Raw genomic sequence first — 24,622 nt, 5'->3', positions numbered from 1 at the left:
CTTCTGTAGTGCATGTATATTTGCTGAGTTGGACAAATTGTGATATAGTTGATTAAAAATATTAGATTTAGGGCACTGGGTTCATATCCTGTCTCCGCCATTTACTACCCATGTAGTAGACATAAGTCATAATAATAAGTCATAAGTCAGACAAGTCATAATAGGCTCTCCTGCCTGAGAGATGTCCCTCATCTACAAAATGAGGGGTTTGGATCTGATTATTTCACTTATCTGTTAATTTCCCATCTGGTTCTAAATCTATGAGCCTATGAAGTTTTAGTTTTATTGAAATTCAGCCAGAATTCATATTTGCAATTGTTTGGTATTTTTGTCTTGCTATGAACTATTCAGAACAAATAGAAAGTTTGGTTTACAAAAGAACAGTTTAAATCAGGAATCTTATCTCTTTATGTCAATAAATTTTATACGAAAGCAGAGGGTATTGCTCTCTCTTTAGTGTGAAGAGAATCAGTTTTAGGACTAGCGGTTCAGCCTTGGTCTCCTTGTGAAACTAGAATAACATTTAAGGGATTGAAGCAATAGGATATGGTGGAATGAGCAATGATTTGGAGTAAGACAACCAGAGTTTGAGTCCCAAATGGTGATCTAAAATATCTTATCTATAAAACAAGGAACTTGAACTAAATGATCTCTAAGATACCTTCTAGATGTAAATTTGTATTATTGTCAATGTATTAATTAAAAAAAACAATTCTAGTAGTTTCAAAACTTCAGTGGAAACAGATGGGTCTTGTTTAACATTCCCCAATAACATTTTAATCTGCTTTGGGCTTCTCTCAGGAGTTTTGTGACCTATCTATGGCTTTCAGGTCAGGAAACTGACACTTCTGCTCTAGGCAACTGTCTTACTATCATTTTAACCTGTCATTTAAGCCCAGAATTGGTTAGAATGAATACTAGAAGCCAAATAAGCTCAACCACAAAATGGTATAGCTGTTAAAACTCTTGGGCAGTGAGACTAAAACATCATGTTCTGGATGCTAGAAGATACTAGAGAAATAACATGTTGGAACTACGCATATCATTTCTTTCAACTAGAATTCAAAATAATTAGGTATAGGATTGGACCTATGGTTTCACTGATCTAGGAAAATTGCCAGGTGAGGAAATGCCCTCTAATGGTACAGATTGTCTGCATCTTATATTCTTAGGCAAAATTTATATTTGGGGTGAAAATATGAGACATCACAAACAAACTGGACATAAATAGGTAGAGCTCATCGTTTAGTAATTGTTGCTCAATTGATTAATTGATATTGATAATATTAGATAGATTTGAGAATTGCCTTTAAGAAATTAAGGCTGGATTGTTCCAGATTGTTTCCTGAAACAAAAGAAAACAGGTTAAAATGGCAGCAAGACAGTTGCCTAGAGCAAAAATGTCAAATTCATGACCTGAGAGCTATACGAGCTATACATAGGCCACAAAACTCCTGAAAGCAGCCAAAACCAGATTAAAATGTTACTGGGAAATGTTAAACAAGATCAATCCACTTCCACTGGAGTTTTGACATCACTGGAGAGAACTCATAGCTTGAAAAATGGGTTAAGTGTTGTCTCAGGTATATACTGGCTATATCACTTTGGACAAATCAATTAATCTTTCAGAACTTTAAAGGCTAACATGCAGTGGATGGCAGAAGGGGTATTAAGAGAAAAAAATGTAACTATGGATGTGTGTGCATGCTGCAGAACATGACTAATTCAAAATAAAAACTGTGTATGATTCTACAGAAAAAAACACTTGAGTTGGGAATGGAAGATTCAAATTTGAACCTCAGCTTTGCTCTTTACTATCTATATAAGTTGGGGAACGTAGAAGGGGCAGGAGATAGGCCTGGAGTCCAGGCCTGGTCTCAGGCAGACTCATCTTCCTAAGTTCAAATCTGGCCTCAGACTTAACTTAGCTAGTTGCTAAACCCTATTTGCCTCAGTTTCCTCATCTGTAAAATGATCTAGAAAAGAAAATGGCAAACCACTCCAGTACCTTTGTTTTAAAAGTCCCAAATGGGGGCACAAGGAATCATGCTGATCTGAAAAAGTGACTGAATAACGACAAAAATCCATGTAAATTCGGGCAAGTAAGAGAACCTCTCTAGGACACAATTTCCTCTTTAGTATGATGACAAATTGGACTAAATCATCTCTAAGTTCTCTTCTATGTCTAAATTCTTTGATCCTATTCTATGATCCGTGAATTTATCATTAATGGACAAATGGTTAAGCTTACTCTGCTTTGCTCTAGAGGACAAGAGTGATGGGCAAAAGTTGAGAGGCAGATTTGGGTTTGGTGTCAAGAAAAACTGCTTAAATATTAGAGCTGTCCCAAAGCATAATGAGCTTCTGGAGAGTAATAGAGGAATCCTAATTAGAGATTTTCAAGAGGACCTGGAATGACTATAGCACATCTTTAATAGCAAAAGATAGAAAGTTGCTTGTTTACATCCCCTCCTCACTGCTAGGTCTTCAATCCCCTGTAATTCCTTTAAGACTCAACTCAAATACCTTCTGTAGGATGCTTCCTCCCAAACTTCCAGCTGCTAGTCCCTTTCCTCTTCATCCTCTACATAGCTTGAATTTTGTTGTTTGTTTTTTTAAGCTTTTACCTTACTTAGAATCAATACTGAATATTGGTTCCAAGGCAATATGGTAAAGGCTCCATAATTGGAGTAAAGTAACTTGCCCAGGGTTACATTGCTAGGAAGTGCCTCAGGCCAGACCTCCCACCTCAGGATCTAGTCTTTATTCTCTGGAGTCACCCAGCTGCCCCAGAGATCACTTATTTTTCTTGTGTCCCACCCTTCATGACCCTATTTGGGGTTTTCTTGGGAAAGATACTGGAGTGGTTTTCCATTTCCTTCTCCAGTTCACTTTACAGATGAAAGAAATGAGGCAAACAAGGTTAAATGATTCGCCCTGGGTCACCCAGTTGTAAAATGTCTGAGGCCAGATGATTCTTCCCGATTTTGCGACCAGCATCGTACCACCTAGCTGCCCCATTTCTTGAATATGCCTCGTTATTTACATATTGTCTCCTTCATTCGAACATACACTCCTTGAGAACAGTGCATGAATTTAATATAAAATGTAACCCCATATTTTGTTTGAAAACCCCTCACCCAGAAAAGTCTAATAAGTCAGTACGTCATCGAGTCACGTGACTAATGGGTACCTGGAGTCCTGACTTCCGGAAGAGGCTGGCGGAAGTCCCTGTGTGAAGGGTGACAAGTCCGAAAGTCAGGATTCAGGGACCTGGACTGGAGTTAAGCCTATCCCATCAGAGACGCAGGAGGAGTGAGGTCACTGGCCTTCTAAGAAATAGCTCCGCCCCTTTTTGCTCAGGATTATCTCTCTGACTTGTTACTTGACTTTCTCCCTTCTCTGGGGCGGTTAATTCTCTGCTTGAGCCTGGACTGGGAGCTGGATCTAGGGAAGCGACTTGGGGCTTGGAGACTTCTGAGTTAGAATGGTCCAGTGGTCTTTCTCTCTTTCTCTAACTTTTACTAATAAAAAATTATCAATTAATAAACTCTATCCAAGAGTTTTACTCATTTCAGTAACAACTGCATTTTTGCCCTTTTGCGGGCCCCTTTTGCACTTAGTGGGTTGGTCTAGAGGGCTTCTAATGCTGAGATTTGGGGGTGGGGGTGGGGGTTAAGGTCTCTTTCAGCTCCAAATCCATTGATCCTGAGATCGGCTCCTGAGAATCCTCCCTCTTCTGTGTAGTTTATTAGTTTCTTCTCTGAGGGATGGAGAATGTTTTGTCTTTGGCCACAGGTAGCATGGGCATTGGTAGCTAGAACTAAGTCCTCTAATGTTCTTAAAGCTTTTATATCATCATGGGCCTCAGGCTTCCTGGCACTCCTAATGTCCCTCATCTTTCCACTAGAAAAAGGAAAAGGCTGGATTTTTTTTTCTCTCAAATATTTTTGAGAAAATAGGGCTACCTATTGGTGCCATCACACATTTTAATGAGGGAAGAAACTGAGAGGAGATGAAACAAGAATCCAAAAAGCAGAAAGAGCCTCTACATATCTTTTATACAACTGTCTCAGACATTAAAGGCTTAGAGATTTAGAGATAGAAGGGACCTCAAAAGATATCTAGTACACATTTAAACATACACATACACACACAAATGAGAAAACTGAGACCCTTTAAGGTTAAATGACTTGCCCAAGGCCACATAAAGAGCAAGTATAAGCTGCAAATGTCGAATCTAGGTGTTCTGGCAGAGCCAGGAATCTTTCCATGATATTATACAGACTCTCACTTGGAAAGGATCATTTTGTATTTTATTCTGTTAGCTCAAGTCAGATATAACCTATCTATTATATCAAGTACTTTTTAGAGTATGTTGACACTCCAAATGACCTTGAATGGATCAAAAGATAACCTCAACTTAGGCAGGCTCCCATTGGTAAGTGATTATATTTTTATTTTGGAGGGAGGGAAAATAGATTAGTGTTAATTCTAAAAAATAAAATTTAATTTTTAAAAATAAGGCATATAGACTATAAAAGATTTTCTGATGTGAGATTCAGACAGATTGGCTTTTAGAAAAAAAAAATTTTCTGCCCCAACAACAAAAATGGAAATTGCAAAGAGCCAAATTTAGCATTAATGTAAAGAAAAAACACCTAACAATCACAGTTCTTGAGGACCTTTGGGAAGTTGTAGAATCTTAAATATAGAGTTGGATGAGAGCCTAGAGATCAAGACAATAGGGTATAGTGGAAAGGATGCTTGTTCTAGAATCAGAGGACCTTAGTTCAAATTTTACCTCTGATATTGATATCTTAGTTGCAACCATGGACAAGTCTCAACCTCTCTGGGCCTTGGTTATCTCATCTGCAAAATGAGGGTTGACCTAATGTACTTAGACTCTTTCAGCTCTAGAACTATTATCCTAAACTAGTCCCTTCTCTCTCTCTCTCTCTTTTTTTTTTTTTGGTAACCATTTATTCATAAATATGCACATACATAAAAACATAATATAATATATAACAATAATATAATACATAGGTTAAATGCTTTCCCAAAGTCACATAAGTAGTAAAAAGCAAAGTGGAATTTGTTCTCCCTTGACTCCTACTGCAGCATGCTGAGAGTTAAAACAGGCTCTTCATTGTGGGTTTTCTTTCTTTCTTCTTTTCTTTTTTAACCCCTTACCTTCTGTCTTAGAATCAATACTAAGTATCAGTTCCAAGGCAGAAGAGTCATGAGGGCTAGGCAATTGGGGTTTAGTGACTTGCCCAGGGTCATGCAACTAGGAAGTGTCTGAGAGCAGACCCAGCACCTCCTGTGTCCAGGCCTGGTTTTCTATCCATTGAGCCACCTAGTTGCCTCTTTTAATGTGAGTTTTCAAAAAGTGACTGGATAATCACTTGATAGATATGTAATAGAGGAGGGTCTTACTCAGGTATGAGTTGGAACAGGTGGCCTCTAAGGCCCCTTCCAGCTCCAAAATTCTGTTTTTCAAGTAAAAGACAGACCAGAGGCACAGAAGTGTCAGTGAAAGATTTCAAGGTTCTTTTTTTGACAGCAGTAAAGGCTAGGCAATAGAGGTTAAGTGACTTGCCCAGGGTCATACAACTAGGAAGTATCTGAGGCCAGATTTGAACCTAGATTCTCCCATCTGGTTCTCATTCCACTGAATTCTCTAACAGCCCCCAACTTGATTAATTCTTGATTGTTCATTTAGTTAGAAGAGAAAATGGGCTAAAATTATAGCAAGAAAAACTGTATATAACAGCATTTTGGGGGGAATAAAATTTTTCATATGTGATGTGTAAGTAGATGCTACAACTGGTGGGGGGAGTCTGAAACATTAAAAAGCTACATTTCATTGGGCTCATCTGAACCTCATCTTAAACCACTTTTTCTGCACCACTTGCAAGATATGGAGAGAAAATAAAGACATTTACACCACATCTATGGTTTACCAGCTCACAGCAAATATTCCTGTCCTATATGTACTACTTAAAGATCTTAATGATTCCTAGGATTTTTTAAAGGTGTTTTCCCCTTAACTACTGGAATGACTAAAATTTTTGAAGGAAGTGGAAGCATTTTCAGATCCTTTAGTCCACACTAATCACGTATATTGATAGCTAATCCACTGAATTACTGAGCTCCATAGTTCAATCAATCCCATTCCCTCTTTCCTTCCTTCCTTCCTTCGTTCTTTCCTTCCTTCCTTCCTTCCTTCCTTCCTTCCTTCCTTCCTTCCTTCCTTCCTTTCTTCCTTCCTTCCTTCCTTCCTCCCTTCCTCCCTTCCTTCCGCCTTTCCTTCCTTCTTTCCTTCCTTCCTTCCTTCCTTCCTTGTCAGCCAATTGGTCAACAAGAATTTATCAAGTGCTTACTATGTGCCAAATACAGTATCAAGCTCTATGAATACAAAGAAGGACAAAATAGATTCTTTGTCTTCAAGGAGCATACATTCTACTAGAAGAGACAAACTGTAAAAAGCTAGGTACTGAACCATCTAGGTTCATGTATGAAGAGAGCTCAGGAAAGAGGCTACCACTATAAATGTACATCTGAAAAACATTGACCTAGAACTAATCACTGAACTCATAGAAGATGATGAAACCACCAAGTGAGATAGAAGAAAAGACTCCAAGTGAAAGGATGGTTTTTGTTGACAGATGACTAGGAATTTTGCTTTACCTAGTCTAAATATCAATCCTTTCTAGATCAGGGGTCTGATGTCACCTTCCTGAACTTAAGCTAAATAAACTGATCTGACTGCAGTTATAATAACAAGGTTTTATTGAATACACACAAATTGGGTAAGGTGAGGTGAATGGACTGTAGGTTTCCCTAATTTATACCAAATCTACCTTTTCCCACCAATCTATCTTTTTATAAGATTTCTTCAGTGCTCAGCAAAGCTGAGCCTACTCTAACTTCCTCTCTGCCTTGATTTCCCTTATTTGTCTATCTAAACCTAGTCTAAGCCCACATAAATAGAAATAGATTTAGGTTTGATTGCAGATGGAGTTCAAAGTCAGGTTTAATTTCTTCACCTTGATTAGAAACTGTTCACCAAGGGAACTGAGTAGTTCAGATCAATAGCACTGACAGTTGCTAGCAGAGGCTTTCCAAATAGGATAAAATGCTGGAAGAAGTTGATAGGTGTTAAATAGACAGCTAGTTGATTTCAGGAATCAGTCAGGTAATTGCAGGTGTCAGGAGCTGGGCTCAGAAGAGTCTTTCACCCTTCCTAGTTCAAATCCAACTCCCAGAGTCTGTCCGTTGCCCTGCATTCTACATCTCAAGATTCCCAAATCTTTCCCCTGCCTGCCTTCTTTTCCATGTTCCTCCACTTCTCAGTTACTTTCCATCTTCAAATTCCCATTTATCACAAGGTAGAACCTTCAGGGACACTCACAGATAAAGGACATAAATGAAGAGCCAGCATAGGACACTAAAGAGAAGTTAAACAGGTATGAAAAGAATCAGAAGGGAGCAATGCCAAGAAAACATAAAGAGGAGAGATCATCCAGGAAAAGATGATCAGCAGTGCCAAATGCTGTAGAGAAATAAGTCAAAAGGGATCAACTCAGAAACGGCTGATTAGATATTTCAAAATTGATCATTATAATTTTGGTTATAAGTCAGTCACTCAAGAGTCAAACTAACTGGAATCATGCAGACATTTCACCAATATCTAGCACCCCCGATAATCTTTCTCTGACTGCTAAGAGCCAAAGACTGATTTATTGACTGTTACATAATTTCACAGAGCTTTCCAGAACCCTCTCAAGCCAGAAATGGAAACATTCCCAAGACTTCAAGGCTCTCAGGAGACACAGACATTTGGAATTCCGGCTGCCATTCAAGTGTTACCAGGGCATCCTCAGCCCTCACACACCCACTGGCAATAGAATGCAGTTATGTTGACATCAATGTCAGTTCTTTAACAAGGGTTTCCCCTTCCTACTGCAGACTGAATCATTTTTGACCTTCTCTTTCCCATTACAGGAAGTCTCCACTTGATTAGTGCAACCAACTACCAGTCCAAAAGCATAGTTATAATTTTGTCAAACTCCATATGAGACTAGTGTTTCAAAAAGCATTCCTGTCACATCAAATCACTTTCACATGTAAATCAGTATGGAATGTCACTCATCACCATTTATCCTTCTCAGTCACAGGAACAGCAAGTATGTTTGATCAGAAAGGGTTGAAAAAGGATCCAGTTACCATAATGGTGGCTCACGAGTTTTCATGGACAGCTACAGAATTCAAAAGTCAGAGGTTGGATTGCAGTTGCTCCAGTGATGACATGTACAGATATAGAATTGTAGAACTGGAAAAGCCCTTAGACATCCTATCTTCTATGTCTAAACTTTATTTGGCAAATAAGGAAACACAGACCCCTTCCTGGTGGTAACTTGATCAAGGTCATATAACTGGTAAGTTGCCAGATTTAAAAATCCAGATCTCCAGACTCCTTAGTGGCATCCAAGGGGCAGAATGGATAGAGTACTGGGCCAGAAAACTTGAGTTCAAATCCATCTTTAGATACTACCTACCTGTATGACCCTGAGCAAGTCACTTAATCTCTATTTGATTCAGTTTCTTCAACTATAAAATGAGGATAATAAAGCACCTAACTAGTTGTGAAGATTAAGTAAGATATTTATAAAGCAATCAGCACAGTGTCTGGCACAGAAGAGACACTTAATGTTTTTTTTTCTCTTTCCCTCCCTGCCTTATGCAACATACTATTTTGAGCTCCCCTTTTTCTTAACACCAATATTCTTCTAGTGATGTGGTATAACTGTTAGGGAATACAATAATCCCTGAATATCTGGAGTTGAGAATCACCCAAAGTGGGTAATAGAGAGTGTGATCAGGCTGCAATAAATTGCAGAGGAAGGCTTGTGTGGGTGAGGGGGTAAATGATGTCATCAGAGAAATGCATAACTGGAGGAAAAAAAACAGAAGGACCAGCTACATAGCAGGAATGATCAATAACTGATGGACAACTTGTGTAATTCATTGATATTGTACAGTGTCAAGAAAACATGAGTATGAAATCATATTAAAACCTTTTTAGTTCAAATGAAAATATTAAGAAATAAGTATTTCTTTCCAGTCTATAATCCTTTCTAGAGATACCAAAAGGAAGAAAACTTTATTCGTACAGTGGAAAGTTAATATGAATCTAACTTTTTTTGGCATCCCCAAAACAACCTTTTGATTTTAAAGCAAAAAGTCTTATGTCTGAACCTCTGAACAATATTTCTCTGAAGTCATGGGTGAAGCCCTCCCTCTTCTTGTCTCCCATGCTAGGAGACATTGTACATGTACTGTGCAGCCATTATAAAACCCATGTGGTTACTCCTGTATTCTAGAAGACCTACTTCTTGTCTGGACTGAGGTCTGAATCTACCAATTAAAGAGGCTTGGGAAAAGGAGGCCATGAAGAGCATAGATTGGCAGAGGGGAGAGGAAGTCATGCTCTTCCCTTGGAATCATGTACCAAAGTATGTAGTCTGGCTCTGGGCTGGCACAGCCTGCTTACTTAGGAGGTGATGAAGAGAGCTAGCCAGCCATATGTGGCATGGACTTTTCTCTTTCTTTCTCTGACCTGCTTTTTATTATTTAATAAATAATTACAAAATTATAGTACAGAATTTTAACCATAACAGTACTTAATCAAACTTCTCAGAAAATAATTCCTTACCCCAAAACCTTTATCCTACTTTTTCTGGACCTAATTTCTTTCTTTTAGGAAAGTGCATGAAAGGTCAAGAAGGGAAGCTAAAGCTCCAGAAAAAGGAGTAAGAGTGACGATTAGACTTATAAGAAAAAAATGACTAGTTAGAATCATTGCCTTCTCCTTTCTCCTGAATGGATTAGAGAAGCAGTTCTCAAAGTATGATCCACATGTCCCTGGGGTCGCTGAGATTTTTAAAGGTTCCTCAAGGCCAAAACTTCTTTCCCACTAATATCAAGATAGTATTTACATATCAAAATAACCCATCTTGATCCATCCAAGTGCTATCTTTGCTTTGGGAAACTTTCAAAGGTATCTTTGAGGAATGAAACCACCTTGTCATCCCATCCACTTAAAATGGATTCTCCATGAGGTGATAATGGAATACAGCAACTTCGGATCTTTTCAAAGGCAATTATTTTCCATTAAAGTAGTGGTTCTTATGCTGCATTACATAAACTTTAAAAAAATATATTTTGATGACTATGTTTCACTCTATTTGGCTTCCTTTTAAATCCTATATATTTTATCCTATGAATTTCGAAACATAAGTCTGAAAAGGCTTCACCAAACTGCCAAAGGGGTCCCTGAAACAAGAAACATTAAGAAAATTGTCCTAGATAAAGCATCACTGTGGGAAATCATGGAGGAAAAATCCACAATTTTGATGTAGACTGAAATAGAGCATTCCATTTTTTTTTATTATTATTTACTACTAAATGTCATTGCAATTTCTGACAGAAGCATAGATAGAAAACAGGAAAAATTCACTTCCTGGAACATTTTTCCAATTGGATTCATCTTGACCAGTCACAAGATTCTGCCAAACAGTCAGACTACACCAAGCCATCTCAAATGGTTAGTTGAAGAGTGAGTATGTTCCAAGAAAGCAAAACATATGCAAACAAGTCTCATGCACAATGTGTTTGTGTTTCTTGTGGAGTACAGAGCCATGTCACTACAGCTGCAGTATCCTTTCCCCACTGAAGAAAAGATGTGTCTATCTATTTTCCTCTTTCTTAAAAGGGTCCCCTGGCTCTTCTTCTATCCCAAGGTATAAAAGTGAGTCAAGTATCCCTCCCAGCATCCATTTCACATTTTAGTATTAATTCTAAGCTTCCTTTGGCTCCTATCAAAGAGAAGGTGATACCAACCTACGGACAAATACCTTCCTATGTGAAGTATGCTCAAAAGGTATACATTGGTGAGCATAATTGGTAAGATAATGGACTTTGGGGGATTTGACCTCCTAGGATCAATCAATATAAACATGTGTCCTATGATCCTGTGATAATATGCGGGATGTGTTCATGGTTTGGGAGAATTAAAATGTCCATTTCCATAAAGTTTTCCCAAGGAATAGTTTCCCTACATAGCCAACAAGTGACAGATTCATACGTTTAGGAGAATTTTGGAAAGAAACCAGCATTTTGGTTGAAATACTATTCTTTAGAAAGTAAATGGGGAGAAATATCCCTCTGATAAGTTCTGTTGGAAGGGTGCACATGTGTTTTAGAGGAAACTTGGTAGAGAAATAAAAAGACAAGAAGAGAAGGAATGCTGGGAATGGGCAGCTAGTGATCCATGGGGTCTGATGAGGAGAGTCATATTGGAATCTGCTCCATGGTAGCCACTGGAATCTTCCTCCAAAGTATTGAGCTCCAGCTGCCTTGGGTACCTACTTCTGAGCTGCCCGAAGTTGTCTGTGTTCTTTAAATTCATCTCTATGCTGGCATTGCTCTTACTCTCTATCCTTAATTCTAAACTTTTTGTCCTGAAGTACTTTAGTATAAAATAAACATGGCTTTCAGCTGTTTCTCAATCCAATTCTCCTTTCCTCTTTGAGACTGTTGAGAACTAGAGATGGAGAGGAAGGAAGTTTCATTCTTGATTGTGTGTTATTTATGAGGGAAGATTTTAAAAGATATTGCAGCTTTAACAGATTACTAAATATACCATTGCATTGGTAAGCCAATGCAACTGGCTAAGGCTGAAATGAAATTGAAGTCTTCTTTTCCCACCCACCTCCCCCCAACAACAAAACATCATTTCAAAGTCATATAAGGCACAAACAGGTAGCAAGAAGGCATCAGCAAAGACAGCTCTCCCTCCTGGTACTTTCTTGTGGCCCTGGATCAGCTTCCTTAGTTCAGGTGATGACAGTTGGGCCCCGGCGGCCAGTTCTCTCATGGATCTGGGAAATTTTCAGGGCAATGGCTATGAGAGGACTCAGCACAGCCTAGAATGGAGAAAAGAAACACTGTGAACAACTTACATTTTATTTCACAAGAAAATTGCTAAACTATACAGACTGAGTAGGAAGGTAACACAATGGATAGCACTTGACTTGGAGTCAGGAAGATCTGAATTTTAATCCAGAACCAGTCACTTAATAGTTGTGTGACCTTGATCAAGTCACTTACCCTCTTTCTGCCTCAGTCTCCTCATCTCTAAAATGAGGATTTTGATAGCACTGAAGTTATTGTAGCATAAAAGGAAATATTAGTAAAGAGCTCGGCAAACCTTAAAGTATTATACACATACACACACACACACACACACACGTGTTTGCAGTGGTTGAACTAGGTGACTCATGTGGGATCCATATTGCTGACAAGGGTTCAAGCTGCATCAAAGAATTCCATAGTGCCCCCCAGAACTCTAAGAGAGGGGGAAGTTAAAGGCAGTTGGAGTCCTGGTATAAAAGCCAGGTCACCCTGCTCACAGGGATCCTGGTCCTAGACTCTTTGCTCTTGGATCTGAGCAGAGGGACACTCTGTGTAGCTGCTGGAGCCATTCAGTCTCTGAAAGCCAAAGCTGCTTTACTCTGACAGACCTTCAAGCAAAATCACAATCTACCTTAGTTTAGCTATTTAAGTTTAGGAAGAAGAATATTTAGGGGCTTAGATAGGAGGTCAGCCATTCAAGATACATTTCCCCCTTTGGGGGTGGGGCTGCTTATTTGACATAGCTGTTTTAGGTAGTTTCTTCTTACCTATCAATCCTAAGCCATTTCTCTCCTTCCCATTTCCAGATATCAATAAACCCTTATCATCTAGGAACAGTGTCTGGATACAGATAATTTGGAGAAATACTCACAACCTCCATAAACCAAGTTCCTCTTACTAGTGGCTCTGAAGTTGATCCTAACCTCTGAGCCAGTGAGCTTCTAAGACATCAAGCTTCACCTATTCTATCCTGTGGAGAATAATACAGAGAAAGATATTATCATAAGGAGTTTAGCCTTTCCCCACTTACCATCTTGGCCTGGAAGTTATTAAGCTAGGAATATTCACTATTATTAAACAGTTAACTGACTTCCAACTGCTTGGGGGGAGGGGGGAGGTGAAAGAGTACTCCACAAACTCCTGTCCCTCTCATCCAGTCAAATCTGCCTGTGTTTCTCCAAAGACCAGGGATTTAGGGAGACTTCAATGTCACTGACCCCTGTCATCTTACAGTTTCCCTAATCCTACAGTTTGGCCAGCCAGCCTAGGATTTCTTTTTTGAACCTGAGAGTGGAAAGCTTCATTATGGCCAACCTTATTAGCAGAGTGATTGTTACTCTGGGGTGCTGTGCAGTACTGCTGTATGGTCTATGGAGGGCATGTTCAACTCTATGACTTGTGACAATCCCCAGTTTTTTATGGAAATTATCAGGGTCTATGATTTGTGTCAATAGCTAACTTCCTATCTAAACCCCTAAATATTTTTCTTCCTAAACTTAAATAGCCAAACTAAGGTAGACTGTGATTTTGCTTGAAGGTCTGTCAGAGTAAAGCAGCTTTGGCTTTCAGAGACTGAATGGCTCCAGCAGCTACACAGAGTGTCCCTCTGCTCAGATCCAAGAGCAAAGAGTCTAGGACCAGGATCTCTGTGAGCAGGGTGACCTGGCTTTTATATCAGGACTCCAACTGCCTTTAACTGCCACCTCTCTTAGAGTTCTGGGGGGCACTATGGAATACTTTGATGCAGCTTGAACCCCTGTCAGCAATATGGATCCCACACTCAGTGGATAGAGTGCCAGACCTCAAGTCAGGAAGACTTAAGTTCAAATTCAGCCTCAAACACAAACCCAACCTCAGGCACACTAGCTATGTTACCCTAGGCAAGTCAGTCAGTTTCCTCATTTATAAAATGATCTGGAGAAGGAAATAACAAACTACTTCAGTATCTTTGCAAAGAAAACCCCAAAAGTGGTTACAAACATTGGACATGTCTGAAAAACAACTAAACAATAACTACTGTTGGTAGAGCTCTGTGCTGGGTGATTGAGATGCTCTAAAGTTTAGATAAGATAGTGTCTGCCCTCAAGAGCTTATATTCTGGTAGACAGATGAGATTACCAACAGAGACAACTTAGTATTTTAGTGGAATTTTTTTCATGGCCCTACTTCTCCAAAGTAATGGTCAGTGGTAATGGAGAAATAGGATTTGTTGCATAGAAAATTCATTTTGCAACATCTTTGGGAGGGAAAAGTTATGATGGTGGGATCACAGAGAGGAATTAAAAGCAACCTTAGTAGTCATATAGCCCAACCTTCTCATTTCACAGATGGGACACCTGAAGCCTAGTCAGGTAAAGTGACTTGCTCAAATTCACTAACTCAGGATTCAAACTTAGATCTTATGATTCTAAATTAATTACATATTCTACTCCCTCTCACCTATTCCTTAAACTCATATCAGTTAAAAGAAAAGGTTGGGATTCTCAGAGGTTTGCAATTTCCTAATCTAGGTGAACTTAACTACTTAACTTGAGACCTCTCCCTCTCCCCCTCTCTCCCTCCCTCTTTCCTTCCTTCCCTCCCCCATCCAATGCAATTCCAAAAGATTCATGCTGAAAAATGCTATCTACCTCCAGAGAAAGAACTAATGGAGGCTAAATGCAGATTGAAGCATATTATTTTTCATCTCATTTTCTTCATGTGGTTTTTTTTTGCTTTTGTTTTAAATGAATCTTCTTCTAGAACACGACCAATGTGGGGATATATTTTGCATGATATACCCAGATCAAGCTGCTTGCCATCTCAAGGAGGGAGAGATAAAGGGAGGAAGAAGAAAATTTGGAACTCAAATTTTTGGAAAATTAATGTTAAAAATTATTATGTGTAATTGGGAAATTAAATTATGTTAAAACATAGATCATATGGATATAAAAATATGTTTTTTTAAAGGAAAACTTTCCATGAATAATATTAAATGGAATAAAAGATTAGGGATACCAACTATAAAAAGAATCAATGTGCAATCATTACTTCCTTTAACCATGTGGACTAGCTATGAAAGAAGTTGGCATTTTATAGCCTATGTTTGTACCTCTATAATCACGAACTCCTAAAGCCTAAAGGAGTATCTCACATAGCTCTGTCCTGTTTTCACTTTTCATTTATAAGATGACAAATAGAACTTACCAATCAGTGAATATAGATCTATAGATATGTGCAGAGCTTCCAATTCATAAATACGTTCTAAAATGGGTCTTGAAATGTTTGAAACATGGAATACCCTGTTGCATTGAAATTATGTTATAAATAGTACTTAGATCTCCAGGCCAACCCATAAATACCTGTTTAAACCCTGGTATACATGGAATGTTAAACGACTTAGAAGGCCTCTGGTCTATTGAATGGATTCTAGATGGGCAAGAATCACCCAGGGTGAGAAAGCATGCAGAGATTACAAAATGCACTGAGAAAACATGGGTCTATCATATCACTGAAGCCAGTAGCTAAAAAATTGGCTCCATATGAAACAAGAAGATAATGCAAAAATCATGCTATTGAAACAACAGAAGTTAAAACAAAGAAAGAATATAGCTGGATAATATGACTTCTTATTTATCTTGAATGGTGGTGCTTCAATTGATTGTAATTTAACCAACATTTATTCAGCATCTATTTTATGTGAGTACTGTCCTCAGTTCCAGTTACATAAAAAATAAAATGAAACAGTCCCTACTTTCAGGGAACTTATATCCCATGGGACTTTGGGAGAAGCAGAGTTAATATGAGGAAGATGAAGAGATAACTAGAAGGTTTTGTGGAGGTTCTTAGGGTTGTGTCTTGATACTTTTTTTTGAAACCCTTACCTTCCATCTTGGAATCAATACTGTGTATTGGTTCCAAGGCAGAAGAGTGGTAAGGGCTAGGCAATGGGGGTCAAGTGGCTTGCCCAGGGTCACACAGCTAGGAAGTGTCTGAGGCCAGATGTGTCTTGATACTTTTAAGGGTGTCCAAGATGTAAATAATGAATATAATAATTTTGTATTAAGTATATGTGTGGAAAGATGGAGTGAGCATATAGCCTGGCATAAAATCAAGCCCAGAACTCTAATTTCAAGCAGCTCAAATTAAAGATTTAGGTCATTTTGGCAGTTTACTTTCTACTTTGCTTCCATCTCTCCTTTCTACTCCCTTACTTATTCAATGAAGACTTCTTTTACCATATCATAGCTGGATTTTTGTTTTATTCTTACTGCTATAGTTTCTGGGATCTAATTGAACTATTTTGGATAGACTGACAGATCATAGAAAGATAGATAGATAGATAGATAGATAGATAGATAGATAGATTAGATGGATAGATTAACAGATAGACAGATAGATGGAGAGAGATTAGATGGCTAGATTAACAGGCAGACAGATGGATGGATAAACAGATAGATTTGATGAATAGATAGATTAATGGACAAACAGATCAATGGATAGATAGACATACAGATAGATTGATAGATGACAGATTAGATGGATAGATAGATGAACAGACAGATGGATAGACAGACAAACTCAGATAACTAGCTAGCTAGATAAATAGATAGATAGATAATAGAGACAGGCAGGCAGATGACAAAGACATAAGCAGGGAGATGAAGCATTTCTTAAGCACCTACTATGTTCCAGCCATTGTATACTTTTACCCTTGGGTACCTAATACCATGTCTTGCCCAAGGAATACCTATGGACTGAATGAAATGAAGGGAAAAGAGAAGAAAGGAAGCTAAAGAGTATATCAGCATTGTGAGGAACACTTTTTAAGGTAGAATTAAATGAACTATATGAGGTTAAGAAGAAGAAGGGGAGCTGGTATTTCATTAGTATGGGATGCTACCAGTTGAGTAGAGACCATCTACACATGGAAGTTGGCGGCTTCTCTACATCTTAAATAGTTGCCTAGAGCATGGAAAGTTAAGAGACTTGCCCAGTATGTATTCTAAACAGGTCTTTCTGGTTCTGAAGTCAGCTTTCTATCTATTAGACCAGTGACGGGCAAACATTTTAAAGAGGGGGCCAAAGGAAAGGAAATGCTCATCTGTCAGTCTGTTTCCAAGACAACTCTTTCGAAGTTTCATTGTATTGTATCCTACTCATTGTATTTATCAGATTAGGAATAATGTCAAGGGGCCACAGAGAACATTTCAGGGGACAGCATCTGGCCTGCAGGCCATAGTTTGCCCATCACTGTATTAGACCATTTTGCCCATTTTATGTTAAGGGAAGGAGAGAGGAAGAGGACATGATCTGTGCAAAATCCCCCTGAAAGGTAAGAAAGCAGGTGGTAGGTAAGAGAAGCAAACAATTCTAAGGCAATGGATGGAACATAGCACTAATCTGTAAGCAGAGAAAGCATCCATTACTATATTAGAAAGACAAGCCATTGAAATTCTGATGAATACCAGTTAAACTCACTCAACTATTTTTTTTATTCAATGTGCTATTTGGGGGAATTATAGGCTTAATCTGATATGCAAGTAAAATAAACAAACAAAACCACTTTCCTGGAATTTTTCGTAGGTTTCCCAAAATACTCCAACTGCTAGCCAAAAGTAGGAAAAATATTTTTTCCTCCAAAGCCATAAGTCTAACACTATCCTCACCATCTAAATGCTTAAAGGCAAGTTTCTAATTATACCAACCTTCCATCAACAGGTATCTGTAAGATTCAAGTATAATTTAGCCAGCAACTAAAACATAAGAAGTCAGGTTGATTCTCTGTTAATTTACAAGGAACTAGGCTTCCAATGATAAAGTAAACTACCCCCCAACAATAAAACACACTGAAATGGAAATATTGAATGTGGTAGCAATTTACTTCCATTATAAATCAACTCACCATGAGCCAAAAGAAAACACCTTTTTTTCCATGGTGTAAGCCTGTTTAGCAGCCTTGAATTGGATTGAGTCTAAAGCTGCTAACCAATATGGACATTATAAAAGATTAGTAACAATAAACTGAAACAAAATTAAATCACTCCTGGTTCACATGCACTGACTCTTGAAAAATAAACCTGTACCAAAGTGCTTATGTGAGGAAAGCGGGGAGAGGGGGACTATTTCAAAGTTTAAAATGGATAAAACACTCCAGAAAACGCTGGTGCAGAACAAAAAAGCTGTAGCTTTGAGCATGTTCAGCATTGACAAGCCTAACAAAAACCAGACTGACTGGTCAGAGGTCTGTTTTCTCATCTACACTTTCCTGCCTTTGTCAATTGTTTTGGTATTTCAGGAGCTGAAGAACAGCCTTGAGATGGCAAATTCAAACTCAATAAAAATTGCATGAAGCTGACTTTCCTCTTTATTCAAATGTGAGTTCCATTTGGTTCCAAAGGCATAGGAATTGTGTCAGGGTGGAGGAAATAAAGAGAGAGGCTGTAGCAAAGGACCTGTTTACTCACACATCTGAAAGATATCAAGGAAAATCCCACTGTCTTCTTTTTGGAGCATTATAGTTTAAATATAAATGCACTGATCCTACTAGTTTGCAAAAGGGGCATCAATCCTGTTTTTCTTCCCTCTCTCACTTTCCACTCCTGAAAAAGCCGGGTGCTACCAAGAGTTGAGACTGAGTGGGGATTACAACCCCCTCTGCCCAGCTTGGGGAAAACAGGAAGGTTGAATGTGCCAAGTTCCTGGGAGGGTCAGAAATATGGCCCGAAACAGGCCAAGATCAAGAAGCAGATAGACAATGTCGTAGTAAAAGTTGGAAATCTATATCTAAAATCTCTGGGCACATGCAAATTTTTACTCCTGAGATGTGTGTGACTGGCCCTATACTCCAGAGTCCAATGGAATTCCTTTACCTGGAGAGTTCCCCATGACACCGCCTTCCTAATTATGGCAACAGCCAAATCCAGACAACTTTAGACACAGCTTTTAGTTCCCCCCATTTTTTTGATACTATTGTTTCATAGACTTTTTTCCTCTTCCCAAACCATAATTAACAAAGTTGCACACTGATTCTGGCAAAGATCTCAATCCCCTATTGTTCCTACTTATCTCTTTTCTTCGGGGATATCTGCCACACATCTGCATTTTCCTTCATGAGGAATATACATGGGAACACCAAGAAAAACCCGAATCAAAGTCAATGCTTTAAAATTGTTAACAGAACTGTAACTGCATAATTAAAACCAGAACGAAATAAAAACAAACCAGAGGCTGCTGTTCTTTCCATTTTTCAACCTTGATGGATTCACCCCAAACACCTTGCCAGCATTTGCTTTAGGAATTACCCTCCATCCCTTGATGAATTCAAAAGGCACATTTCCATGACATAAATCTCCACAGTCATTTGTTATTTTCTTTAAAGTATGACTGTATTTGGAACAATAGCTTTAACTATAGAAAGTTTCTCCATTTCAAAAATAAAATAAAATAAATAAAAGCCTTTCACTAATGTTGGACACTTTCCCTCCTTAGAGCAGTTCCCTGAAATAACAGGAGGGTGGAGAAGAGGTTCTATAATTTAACCCAGGCTGCAAGAGTCAGAGAGACTTTGGCATCTGAAAAGCAGTACCAAAAAGAACTTTGCCACAGGTGCTTTCCCCTATAATTACAAGAGGCTTCTTAAAGCTACTTCCTCCTTTTAGCCATTTATTTTCTTAAACCCTTACCTTCTATCTTAGAATTGATACTAAATGTGTATTTATATACATGTGTATATATATATATACATACATATATATATAATTCTCAATTATATATATATAATTCTCAAATATATATATGCACATTATATATATATATATATTTGAGAAGAAGTATGGTAACTATTGTTACAAATGTAAATAAATTCCTTTCCTAAAAGCTGCAGCCACTGAAGAATACCAAGCCTGGACCTGTGAGCTACTGTAAAGTATACCCACTGAGTTATCCCTCAAAGCTGAGAATAGCAGCCACCCACCCCACCTCTGGGGGTGTAGTTATATGTAGTTATATAATATTATATATAATGTGTATATATAGACACGTATTTATATATATACACACATATATAGATATATAGATATAGATATATAAATGGTGCATTGCTTTTTTTATTTTAAACCCTTAACTTCTGTGTATTGGCTCCTAGGTGGAAGAGTGGTAAGGGCGGGCAATAGGGGTCAAGTGACTTGCCCAGGGTCACACAGCTGGGAAGTGTCTGAGGCCAGATTTGAACCTAGGACCTCCTGTCTCTAGGCCTGACTCTCAATCCATTGAGCTACCCAGCTGCCCCTCCCCCCTCGCATTGCTTTGATAACATAGTTATTTGGTATCTAAGTCCTTTCTGATTCCAAAAGAGTTCTTTTTATTTTTCAAATAATGAGCTTAATTTCCTATTATTTCCCACTAGAATTTTATCTCTATATATTAAATGTGTGATTGCTTCACGGTCTTTTGGCTAAGATCAAGTGTAGTATATATTAAATGTGAAAATAGTCTATGAATAGGAAGCATTAAACGAAAAAATTCTAAATGAAAAGATAAGCATGTCTTAAAAGTTCTATCTGACTTGGTCTAAACAATCTGTCCCAAATGTAAAGGCAACATTTCCAGGACGCTGGCCAATGAGATGGTAATATTCCTCCCAACACAGCAATACCTGATGACTGTACAGAATGGGATGTGGTTGGTATTGGTGTCGGGAGTACATAATACTACAAAATCACTGAGTAATGAAGAAGTCATTTAGTAGTAGTAGAGAGGCGGCAGCTAGGTGGCTGGGGGAATTGAGAGCCAGGCCTGGAATCAGGAGAACCTGAGCTCAAATACTTCTTAGCTATGTGATCCTGGGCAAGTCATTTAACCCCCAAATGCCTAGCCATTAGCTCTTTTCTGCCTTGGAACTGATTGTTTCTAAGACAAAGGGCAAGAGGGTTTTATATATATGTATAAAATATACATATTTTATTATTTATTATTATATATATTATACATATATAAAATAAAGAAGTCTCTAAATTATTCCTGGGAGTTGGTTCATCAGGCAATAAAAGGGATAAATTAAATGCCAGAGGGCAATCTTTACAGTACCAGTACCAGGACCAGTTTCTGAGTAAATCCGCCCACCTTCGTGGCCACCAAACAACTGAAACACAAAAGCTATTTCAAGTCAATTTTCAGGCTTGGGAGTGGGGCTTGGAGGGCATCTCCTGATACTGTGCAGAGAACGCATCAGCCATGAGAGCTGCCTCTCAAGAATAAATACATCCTGGCTGAGATCCCCGTCACGCTGCTAAACCCAACTTCCCAGCTGCCCTTTCCTCAATGGTGAGAGTTACTGAGTACGCACCATTGCGTACTCTTTCGCTTTCTGCATCATTATGCATCAGAAGCTCTCTATCATCACACAGCTCACAGGACTCACTTCTCAAATGAAACGCACATTCAGGAGGAGGCTCACCTAGTCATTAGGAGGAAGGAATGTAAACAGCCCAGTATCCGCCAGCAGCCTCAGTCCTGTGCTAGTGTTTCTGGCAGGAATGGGAGAAGGACACGAGCATTTATTAAGTATTGACTATATGCCAGCCACTGAACTAAGTGCTTTTACAAATAATCTTATTTGATTCTCATAACCACCTTGAGAGGTAGGCGCTATTATGTTCTCTATTTTACAGCTGAGGAAACTGAGGCAGAGAGCTAGTGTCTGAGGCTGGATTTGAACTGTGGCACTATGAGGCAGCCAGCTGGCTCAGTGGACAGAGCACCAGGTCAGGAGTCAGGAAGATCTGAGTTTAAATCTGGCCTCAGTCTCTTACTACCTATGTGACCCTGAGCAAGTCACTTAATCTCTGTTTGTCTCAATACACTCTCCAGTATCTTCACCAAGAAAACTCCGTGGGAAGTTGTTTATGAAGAGTCAGACACAACAACAATAATTTCCTGACTCAGGGTCTCTATTCACCGTGTGACTGAAATGCCTCAATAGATAGAGGGAATAGATTGGAGGAGGGTTATTATGGCAAATCCATAGCTTGGGCACATATGAACAAATAATAAATGCCTGCTCCCAGATGAGAAGAATTAGGATTCCAAAACAGCTCATGTGGCATAGATGGGTTAAGATTCCAGAAAATGGCTGGGCAGCAACTGAACAGTTTATTCTCTGCCTGGATTGGTGACTGATGGAATCCAAAGTGAGCTGTTCACTTCTCTCTTCAGTCACTATATTGCCCTAGTTCACACATGCTCCCCTTTATTAGAAAATGAAGCCAAGTTTCCTACATTCCTACTTTTTATTTTTTAAACCCTTACCTTCTGTCTTAGAATCAATATTGTATTTTGGTTCCAAGACAGAAGAGCAGTAAGGGCTAGGCAATGGGGGTTAAGTGACTTGCCCAGGATCACACAGCTAGGAAGTGTCTGAGGCCAAATTTGATCCCGGGACCTCCCATCTCTAGGCTTAGCTCTCAATCCACTGAGCCACCCATCTACCCCCTTTTCCTACTTTGTTTTTATCAGACTTGGTATTTGTTGGAAGAAGTTGTTAGTAGTCTAGGAACTTCTAAAAAAATAAACATTGAGGCTTAGGTAAGAAAGTCATTCCCACACTAACAGAGGGTTTTCAACCTTTTTTGGGTCATGGACTCTTCTAGCAGTGTCATAAGGCCTATGGGTTTCTTCTAGGAATAATGCTTATGAATACATAAAATAAAAATGCATTGTATTACAAAGGAAATAAATTTAATTGAAAAAGTCATCAATATATGTTTTCAAAACCAAAACAAGTTGCCATACTAAAAGGAATTTACATCTTTTTCTGTTGTGTGCCCAAGGTCTTTTGGATCCCCTTATACAAAAGGGCTGACATTTGCCACCTACCCGTTCCTCAAGGCTCTGTGCAAAAGACTCTCTGCAAATCACTCTGAGTTTCCGGAAAGGAAGGCAGGGAATATTTATTAAGCATATACTAAGTACTTTTCAAATATGATCTCATTTGATCATCACATCAACCCTCTGATATAGATAGATTATGAACCCCATTTTACAGTTGACAAAACTGAGACAGATAATTGACTTGCCCAGGGTCATACAGTTAGTAAGTTTCAGAGGCTGGACTTGAACTTGGGTCTTTCCTGTCCCTAGACCCATTATTGCACCAAGCTACCTCCATAGGTGAAAGGGAGTATTGCTGTGGCAAAACTGTAGCCTAAGAAAGATGCTCTTCCAATACAGAATAACAACTTTCTGTCAAGAAAACAATGCTTGGAGCTTCCTGCAATAGAAGTGATAGAGAAATGGGTAAGCTGGACATGGTGCTTATAAGACAGACTATATTCCAAGACTTCGCAAAGAAAGCAGTTGTTGAGAACTCAAGATGCATATTTCTCATGGAAACCATCATCCATCATTTGATGGAGGAACAACTCAGAAAAGTCTCTCTTAAAATACCTCATGTGATAAAGTTATTTTTAGATTAGCACTAATTTGTAGCTGCTTAGTTATCAGCATAACTCTATATACTACAAGGGTACAGGGATCAAATTATTTCTATTAACTTTTGAAATCTTAAAACCTTTGGTCCAGAACCACAGTTCAGGATTTATACAAATAAGAACCCAAATTGGGGTTATTTCTTAGCTCTGGTTCTCTTTAACTCATTACTATTTCCTCTCCCTTTTAAAGGAAAAAAGCTAAATGTGTGTCTTATGTGAATCTATATATAACTTAGGACAGTTAGTTTGTTCAGTGGATCAGTTTGGAGTCTAAAACTCTGAACTCAAATCTCGCTTCAGACATTAACTGTGTGACCCTCATCTATAAAATGAAATGCAGAAGGAAATGGCAAACCACTCCAGAGCCTTTGCCGAGAAGACCCCAAATGGGGTCACAAAGAGTCAGACACAACCAAAATGGCTGAACAACAACAAATGTATGATTGGAGACAAAGGATTATAGAGGATCATAGATTCAGAGCTGGAAGAGTCTTTAGAGACCATCAAACCTAATCTCCTCTTTTTTACAGAAGAGGTTAAGTGACTTGCTCAGCATCACATGGTTAGTAAATGTCTGAGTCAGTTCTTTCAGTACCAGAACAAGGTTGTCTTATCAAACACCCTCGTTCAAGTACACAACTCTTATTTAAAACATGGCTTCTGGGGGCAGCTGGGTAGCTCAGTGGATTGAAAGCCAGGCCTAGAGATGGGAGGTCCTAGGTTCAAGTCCGGCCTCAGACACTTCCCAGGTGTGTGACCCTGGGCAAGTCACTTGACCCCCATTGCCTACCCTTACCACTCTTCCACCTATAAATCAATAAACAGAAGTTAAGGGTTTAAAATAAAATTAAAAAAATTAAAATAAAATAAAATAAAACATGGCTTCTCTTGGGAAAAGGATTCTGAATTCCAACCACAGAGCACAAAGTCATGGATTTGGAGCTGAAAAGGACTCTAAAAGATCACTGAGTCTACACTTTAATTTTACAATGGACAAAACTGAAGCCCAGAATGGTTTAAATGGCTTGTTGAAATTCATACAGATGGTAAGTATCTGAGGCTGGATTTCAAATTAGGTCTTTCATAACTGCAAGTCCAGCAATCTATTCATTATAATACACATTTACATATACAAGGTATATTATATTATATTATATTATATTATATTATAT

At 38.6% G+C, this 24,622-nt stretch overlaps 1 protein-coding gene across 1 annotated transcript in view; it reads right to left on the bottom strand.

Moving 5' to 3' along the window:
• Window positions 1-10,442: 10,442 nt before the first annotated feature.
• Window positions 10,443-24,622, bottom strand: part of PGM5 (phosphoglucomutase 5) — a 229,360-nt gene continuing 215,180 nt past the window's right edge. The window contains exon 11 of the mRNA XM_044659347.1: window positions 10,443-11,993. Within this exon, the coding sequence (XP_044515282.1) occupies window positions 11,904-11,993 (90 nt within the window). The 3' untranslated portion in view covers window positions 10,443-11,903. The remainder of the gene's footprint in view (window positions 11,994-24,622) is intronic.

The sequence above is a fragment of the Gracilinanus agilis genome, chromosome 1 (assembly GCF_016433145.1).
Source record: "Gracilinanus agilis isolate LMUSP501 chromosome 1, AgileGrace, whole genome shotgun sequence".
NCBI classification, from domain to species: domain Eukaryota; kingdom Metazoa; phylum Chordata; class Mammalia; order Didelphimorphia; family Didelphidae; genus Gracilinanus; species Gracilinanus agilis.
The sequence above is the reverse complement of the archived record's forward strand: the minus strand, read 5'-3'. Positions and strand labels throughout refer to the sequence as shown.